The sequence below is a fragment of the Ptychodera flava genome, assembly GCF_041260155.1.
Source record: "Ptychodera flava strain L36383 chromosome 3 unlocalized genomic scaffold, AS_Pfla_20210202 Scaffold_27__1_contigs__length_13241970_pilon, whole genome shotgun sequence".
NCBI lineage: Eukaryota > Metazoa > Hemichordata > Enteropneusta > Ptychoderidae > Ptychodera > Ptychodera flava.
In genome coordinates, this window is record NW_027248281.1 from 2177921 (window position 1) to 2187145 (window position 9225).

The window sequence follows — 9225 nt, forward strand, 5'->3', positions numbered from 1 at the left end:
TTTCGAAAATTGTTTTCCGGTTATACTGAAAATCACATTGAATCTCGTAACTAGCACTTCCGCCAGGATTTGTCAACCTCTCGCCTGTACTAACTGTACATGGATTAATTTGCATCAGAAACACAAAGTGATGACTTTCTTATTGAACTGCATGAAAAAAGTCAACTCCCAAAGTCTCCTTACTGATAACACACCTGGTGATGGATTTGATTTACAACACCACGCACGCTCAGACTTTGTTCTGTTGTTATTCTATTTATATTGACACCCACCTGTTCTATGCATTGCATTGTACTGTTCTACTGTGGATTATCGCACAAGTGCAGTGTAATATCTGACATCATGCATACGGCAGAACACGTGGATACGTGTCGTGCCGTCAAAGAAAACAACTAACAAAACTACGACAGTATCACTGTACATTTCTTCTCTTCGTTAAATTTCAAAGATATATTGGCACCCACAACAAATAGACTTCCAGGTGAATGTAAACGATACTGCTCTGAGGTATTCTGATAAGTTTTACAATCCAACATTCTTGCATTATGATACACCTAATTATTTTTCTAATTATTCAGTTTTAAGTGTTGCATGATCATGGTGCGTTAATTTCGAGAATTATTTCCGAAGTTTATTTTTACTATTGGTAATTCCAAATTAGTCAATTTGCGGAAGTCCTTGCGAAATCTGCAGCCACTACTCATTTGCTAAGTCAGTCACACAGCTGTAAGGAGAGGTGGAGGGAACACCGATGTAAACTGTCGTCATGAAGCGAAGAAGTAGCCAATTCTTTGCCATTTTATTTGGTAAGTTGCATATTTATATGTGATGACTGACGTGGATTGACGTCTACTAAACCACTCAAATAATGATGCATTTTATTTGGCTTTAGTAACTGTAATAATTGTAAACCGATGTAAATGTTGAGTTTTGGAGGAAATGACATATGTTCGGTTTCTCGTTTCCGTTGATTGAACCAAAGACCTGTCACTCAGTCTCCTATATAAGCTATGATGTTATCTTGTATCGTCACCTATTACCAAGATGTTTTCTTTCAACACATTTGTACGCTCATTTGCCTTATGAGTCTAAGTACTACATTTTTACCTGTACAAAATGCCATCGATTTGTGTGTCTCTGTGTGTAAGTCTCAGCGTGTCTTTGTATGTGTGCATCGCTGCATTTAAAAGATGTTTGATCTAAAAACGAGTTTCCAGAAGAAACCATGGTCCTGAAAGGCATGAGGAAGAGACAGTTGTGGGATGTATTTAGATTGAAATTAGAATGGAATGTTGATATTAGCGTTAAAGAATTGGGAAGGCTAAGGTGTAAAACATCACGACACACCACTACTTTTTGATGAATCATTCAAAAAAAAGGAAGCCATGCATATCAGCGACCAGAGAGTAAGAGGAGACGAGCTTGTAGTAATTCATTGTTGAACTTATAATATTTGACGAAAATCTCTGAGTCGTGACATAGCATAGTAACAGTAACATAGTCTTTCACTTCCTCGTGCTTTCCCGTTTCCTTTAATACTCTTGTACATGTTCCAAGTAATCTTGTGTAAAGTTGTCCCATGGTACGATTGTAATCTTGTGTAAAGTTGTCCTACGGTATCGATTGTAATCTTGTGTAAAGTTGTCCTACGGTATCGATTGTAATCTCAGAACATTTTAACGTAGAATGCGCCTCGATGGTGAAAGACTTAAACATTTGGTCAAACTTTCCTAAACGAAACTTTCTAACATTCTCTTACCAAATCAACAATAAAAATCAGGGGTCACCGTGCAAATTTTTGAACTAGAGAAACAGATTACTCAACATTTTGCGATTTTGAGATTCCAAATGGCCGCTATGCCTGTGTTAACTCTATGGGAAAAAAATAAATTCTGGATTCTAGTAAAACTAAGACGGTGAAAAGTTTTCTTACACCAAGAGCTTTAAAATGAACCCCCACAATTGGTATATCAGAAAAGAATTGTAAAAGTTGGAGAGTCCGAATATCTGTCCCCTAGGCGCGATCTATACCTTAATGAAATCCTTAACTACAAAAGTTGTGGAGTTTACTGCCAGTGTCTAAATGTTTCTTCACAGAAATTGTGTTATCGATTAGTCCAATGCCTTGATGTCAACCAACAATACACAGAGTTACACCCAATCACATATAAAACTTACAACATTTTAATAATACATATGTTCAAGATATGTTTTTGCAAAATTAAAGCAAAACTGTATCGGTGTTGCCATGAACTAACGACGGTCTAAAACATAAAAAGAGGTAGAATAAACTGTCCAAGAATCTACACGACAGGTCGAACTGATTCTATGCCAGAAGATTCTACGTAAAAATACAGATCTACGGCCACAGACCGATATTAATTTGATGGTCGGTTTTGATTCTTGTTACGAAATCTTGTCAAACCATTGCAGTATTACATTCCAGGTTCTCATACATCGATCTTTCCGGACATCAGAACGGCTGCACGTAAATGTTGATAATTTCCCGCCTAAAGTGTCGCGAACTTGACAAAAATTCAACACTTCTCTGTTTTGGTCAAGTCTTCATGTTTCTATCCATACGCGCACGACGAATTTTAAAATCATTTATCTGAATTTTTAATGTTGAACATGCATTTTATTAACAAATGTGCAAACGGAAATCGTGCGGCCAGATTTTGAGGCATACAGTGAACAGTGCCCATCACTACACTACAGTGCAGTGCACGGCTGTGGCCGTTTAGCTCTGCTGTTACTTATACACTCGGCGAATTTTAAAACCACTTGTCTGTAATTGAATGGTGAAACATGCATTTTATTAATAACTGTGCAAACAGAAATCATGCGGACAGCTTTTGAGACATACTGTGAGCAGCGCCCAGAACACGGCTGTGGCCGCTCTGCGGTCTTGTACACATTACTTACTGTAAGCTTACAAGACAGCCGAGCGGCCACAGCCGTGTTCTGGGCGGTGCGCACTGTATGTCTCACAAGCTGCCTGCATGATTTCCGTTTGCACAGTTATCAATAAAATGCATGTTTCAACATTAAAATTGTAGACAAATGATTTTAAAATTCGACATTTGTATAAAGTTAGTAACGTTAACAGTAGAGCTGAGCGGCCACAGCCGTGTACGGGGGACTGTTCACTGTATGCCTCAATAGCTGCCCGCACGATTTCCGTTTGCACAGATTTTAATAAAATGCGTGTTTCAACATTTAAATTACAGACAAGTGATTTTAAAAGACCTTTTTGCGCCTGTGTTTCTATCCAGAGTCTATAGTATACACACATCACAATGTCAGACTTTCATGTCTGGCTACCCTAGTACGGAACTATCAACCGATAGACAATGTTTTGTCCGAATCAGTGGAAATTTACCGACACCTTGAATGGTATGATCAATATAGGTAGACACCTAGACTATGGCCTCTACAGATCGACTCTTTGGGCAATACGGTCTCTATAGGTCGACACCTGGGGTAGTATATGGTCTCTTAGTCGCCATAGAAGTCAAATCGACCACTCAATTTTTATAACGCGATGTAGGGTTAAGCATATCTTTATTTCATGATGACGGGTACTTGCTCTGTCAAACGTGGGAACAACACAGAATAGGGAGAAACAAACACAACGCTGCTCGCACCAGGAAAAAGACGTTAATAAAAACAGTGTTTCTTTACACGTGCTACTCACGACTTCAATTTCAAAAGCAATTAACTTGCAAAGTTCCAAAGACCATTTCCCCTATAATCTTTCAACATGTCAAACAGTTAACAATATAAGTAGTATATTGTATCAAACACAATTCATAAAAAATGGCTGACTTTGTCTATCTTTTACATCTTTAGTTTGGGCTACAGTGCATTATATTGACTGAGTTGTGATTGATTACAGGCGCAGTATACTCTCTGTCCCAAAGCGAAGGTGTCCCAGCGGCACAGCACACGGCAAGAGAGGGCGATGCGTACACCATCTTACCGTGTGACTACAACAAACCGACCCATCCTTTCAAGCAAGTCACAATAGAGTGGATCAAAGAGTCCCCGGATGTTGTACTTGGTCCGACGCTGGTGCAGCTTGTAGATTTCGAAATACAAGGCATTGCAGACAGACGATACGGCGCAACGCCAAAAGGTGAACTTGTCATACAGAACGTGAGTCTGTCTGATGAAGGAAGCTATCGATGTATGATAATTTTCAGACTTGAAACACCCATTGACGATAACGGATATATCACACTTCACCACGCAGTTGAACTGACGGTGATAGGTCAGTATTTTTCCTAATGGAATTTTAATGTTGTAAGTCGGTGATAGCTCTGGCTGTGTTCATAAATAGCGGGAAGCAGGATTGTAGGAATATGGGGAGTTGAATTTTTGCCATTATTGCAGGAAATTTTGTTCTTTTACCGTGCTTATTGTAACTCTTACTGGTGTTTCCAAACAATGACAAAACGATTTGAACGACGTTTGAAGTAAGGACAGCCTTGATAATATGTTCTTGATATCTGCAAATCACTCATGGCTAAACTGATTGATAAAGAAGTAAATGATACCAATGCGAAGTCATTATACAGGATTGACTATCTCATGAACCATTTCCATTTTTGACACTTACAGGTACAACCATATCATTGGCTATGTATCCAAAATCTGAGGGACCCGACGCTAAAACTGATAGCAAAATTAAACTAACAAGCGATAACAACGAGACCATAGTGTGTACAACTAGCAGCACAGAACGTGTAGCACTGGAATGGTCCCTTGATAATCGACGTCTGGATGACAACATAACAACCACTTATCAAGAAGAAGGTGATGCTAGTCGTAGGATGGTAACAAGTATCAGCGAACTCACTGTCTCTCATCACTCTGGCAAGTCATGGTGTGCAGTGGGGAAAACTTATCGGCCGGCTTCCACTGTGTCCTGCACCGCCATCTTGAATGGAGAAGAGGTGATCACTGAATCAAAGGAGCTGACATCGAAATCAGCTTCTAAGAAAGGTGAGTGAGTGAAACCCTTGAGAATTTTGAGTTATAATAATTTTCTGGAGTCATCTGAGTCGTTTAACCCTTTGGATGCCAAAGTCAACTTTTGTTGCCTTCATGAAATATAGAGCAGACAATTTTTTTTTAAGATCAAGATAATTTCTTTTCAGATTTTCCCCAAAATTTTGATAAAAAATTGTAGTCAATGAAAAGTTATGTCCTTTTGCTCCAAAATTACAAAAATTATTTCAGAAAAATTCATGAAAATTTGTAAAATGTTGCACTAAAATTTAGGTGGGAAAAATTAAGGCTCTCAAAGGGTTAAAGACTCCAGAATAATCAAGCTTATTTAATCAACAAGTAAATAAAACCCAAAAGGTTGAAAAGTCCCTTGAACGGCTCAGTTCTTCTAGTATTCACTATCTCATCGATAGCTTACTATATCATAGTCCTAAACATTATAGTTTGTTAAAAGAAATAAAATAAAGATAATTATTCTGTGAATTCTGCGGTTGTTTGTCATTGATATTACCAATTTTATTTGATCGAAGGTAAACGTCGCCGGAAGGGGAAGAAAAGTCGTGACGGACGAAAAAACAGAAGGCGAAGTAGAAGAAACAAGAAAGTCAGAAAAGTTGATAGAATGAGAAAGCGACAACGACCTGAAATCAGCAAGGTTGATAGAATGAGAAAGCGATATAGAAATGAATAGGCATTTACATTGTGCTGTACTTACAGCTACAGAGCTAAAATCCCAATTTTTACTAGCGTACGTATTTTCTACTTTGCTTACTTTACGGATTTACAACTATGGCATTTTATGACGTATATATTTTATGTATAGTTTCAATCGCAAGTTTAGAAGACGTACCTGTATCTGTACTGCCAGTTTAGCTATGCAAAGAATCTCTTTTTTCTTTAAAAGATACTGAACTCATTTATTTACACGAGAAAGTCTACATTAAATATATTATCGTACTGTGTAGCGATTAGGTTTCATAAAAATGTGACTTACAAATTTTTGTAGTTTAAAATATAAATTGCACACAACTACATCAACAAGCAGTTTTGAATTTTTCATAAAGGTATGATTAATTAATTGTCACTTGACACACAGTGACGTAATGAAACGTCAGCGTATGTTGATCGAGATTATAATGAATGGATGTAATTATCTTTCCAATGGTAGCATAAGCTAGGTTATAGTAAAAAGTAAGCTCAGCAGATGACTAGCAAAACGATACACTTAACAAAAAACATACGAATGGATGTCTTTACTTCATACTCAAGATAAACAAAATGCCTCCAAAATTAAGGCGTAAACGATAGGGATCGTAAGGAAGTGAAATAATTTGCGTCTTGAATATAGATCTTATTTCCAGGACAATTCTGTATCTATGACAACCTTGACAAGAGAAAATAAAGGCAGCAATCGTTTAAAATAAGTGATCTCATACTGTCACAGGTACTTCTCATACTTCCTATAACTAACTACTTGTTTAGGTTTTCCACGAATATGTCTGCACTGTGCCGCCTACTAACGTTAAGCTTCATCGAGTCTGGGTTGCAGTTGACAGAATTCTTGGTTTAAAATAATAAAACAAAATCAGCATGACATTTTAAGTCCACGAGATCAGAAGACACTTTGTTAGATTATCAATATCTGCAACACAGATAATAAATGATAAATCTGAAAGTTGTATTTTCTCTTGGACGAACATAGTCTGTTTTGTTTTTCTTATATCCCAGCTGTAGGTAAATTGCCACTTTATATTCCCGCATAACTTTAACTCATCTCACATAATTTAACCCGTCTCATCTCACATAGCTTTCACTAATTCGTGCGCTGAGTGCGAATGCATCAACACATTTTCCGCCAAAAGTATCCACATGAGAGATCGATGGTCACACATGGTTCATTCTCACTGTTGGGACGTGTTGGCACATGGTTCATTCTCACTCTTGGGGACATGTTGGCACATGGTTCATTCTCACTGTTGGGGACGTGTTGGCACATGGTTCATTCTCACTCTTGGGTACGTGTTGGCACATGGTTCATTCTCACTCTTGGGGACGTGTTGGCACATTGTTCATTCTCACTCTTGGGGACGTGTCAGCTGACGTGTTGGCACATGGCTCATTCTCACTCTTGGGGACATGTTGGCACATGGCTCATTCTCACTCTTGGGGACATGTTGGCACATGGCTCATTCTCACTCTTGGGGACATGTTGGCACATGGCTCATTCTCACTCTTGGGGACATGTTGGCACATGGCTCATTCTCACTCTTGGGGACATGTTGGCACATGGCTCATTCTCACTCTTGGGGACATGTTGGCACATGGCTCATTCTCACTCTTGGGGACATGTTGGCACATAGCTCATTCTCACTCTTGGGGACATGTTGGCACATGGCTTATTCTCACTCTTGGGGACATGTTGGCACATGGCTCATTCTCACTCTTGGGGACATGTTGGCACATAGCTCATTCTCACTCTTGGGGACATGTTGGCACATGGCTCATTCTCACTCTTGGGGACATGTTAGCACAAGGCTCATTCTCACTCTTGGGGACATGTTGACATGAATTCCCGGACGACAGCTCCTTAAGTTTGCTCAGCGTATTTTGTAGATCAATTCTTCAAACCCTGGTGTATCACCCACAGTATTAAACGTCTCAAGCTTAAACATATATTTTGGTCTCCGGCTGAGTACATGCCCAAGCTCAAGTTCCTGTATACCTCAAGCAAATCAAAGCGAGTTCCATTCCACTGCGGAGAGAATTCCCATCCCTCACTTTTTTATCATCTTACACATCATTGATGTAATTATGTACACTGATAGTGAGGAGCAATTACCGTAATTAACTGTTTAACCATTGATGAAGTAGGCATCCGATACTACAATGTGATTTTTCACTGAAGTTTGTCATGATTGATAGCAGGCTTCGTGAAAAGAATTGACACGCAAAGCAGCGGTGTTTCCATGATCTCTTTCGTGTCAAGATACTGTCTACAGCTTACTGATGACACTTCACGTTCATACTATTTTCGATAGCATAACGATGTTGACAAGATATGTCCAAATGACTTACAAAAATCAGCGCTCGTTTAACAAGAACTTTTTTTAAAAATGTGCTAAGTATAAATTGCAACATACATATTAATCAGTTCTGTAATTCCTAATGTATTCTAGATCTTGAGTTTCATTACGAGTGCCGATATGAAATTTTACAGATGTCAATAGAAGTCAAACTCCTGTATATTGTACATTTTCCAAAAAAACGATCATTTTAACTTTCGATCCATAAATAAAGAGGATGTGTTACTCAGAAATAGAATTAGATACGATGATCTATTTGCATTTTAATTATAGTATTGAAGTGACATGATATTTGTTTGTGGCCTTTTCTGATTTTACATCTCACGTGAGTGAAAAAGTAGTTATCTTGCACGGTACTGCTTCAAAAGTTGAAATGGAGTTAAACAACGTCAATAGTTGTGTTTTCTAGAGCAAGGTAACTAATATTGAAGTGATATTAGCGTCCATACAATTGATAACTAGGACACTAATCACATAGTGAATAATGATTAGGCTCGTACAAAACACAGGGAGTTGCGTATCAGTGATTTGTGCTCCCAGTCAATGCCTACACGTCACACAAGTCAAACTCTCTATTACCAGAGCTACACAAACGTTTGGGTAAAAACAGGCCATCTTACTAACTTTCCGTCAACCACCTTCAGGAGTTCATATAGTGCATAAATAGCTGTTGGGTCATTCTTTTATGAAATATCTGCCTAAGGAAGTTGTGGCTCATCATATTTTCTAACTAATCAATCTCATTATCAGCTCAATGTTTGGATTCCAAGAGCATGTTGTTCATTTGACTGTTCAAATGACATTGATTTCACAGGCATTGACCTTATGACGTTCCAATCTAAATCCACTCTTCTATTGGCTGTTTCTAGCACACAGGAGGTATAGGTGGTTAATTTGCCTTTATCACACCTGTGTAGATCAAAGCGTACCTGCGACTAAGACCTCTGTTTGGACAGTTCACTGGCATTTCTTCTTCAAGGACAAATTATGACCAGTCTCATGCAGCTGCAACTAAAGGGACATTAGCTGTAACTTTGGACTAATTTTTCACTACTCTGTTTCAATGTATCAACTACAGAATTTTACTATAATCCGATCATGACCAATGCCTGATGTCTTGCTTACCAAC

At 38.4% G+C, this 9225-nt stretch overlaps 1 protein-coding gene across 1 annotated transcript; it reads left to right on the forward strand.

Moving 5' to 3' along the window:
• The first annotated feature begins 673 nt into the window (after positions 1–673).
• LOC139126554 (uncharacterized) lies at positions 674–8339 on the forward strand. The gene is made up of 4 exons (XM_070692628.1): positions 674–806; positions 3899–4273; positions 4624–5007; positions 5544–8339. Exons 1-4 carry the CDS (start codon positions 767–769, stop codon positions 5702–5704), a joined length of 960 nt encoding a protein of 319 aa, XP_070548729.1. The 5' UTR covers positions 674–766; the 3' UTR covers positions 5705–8339.
• Positions 8340–9225: the final 886 nt, after the last annotated feature.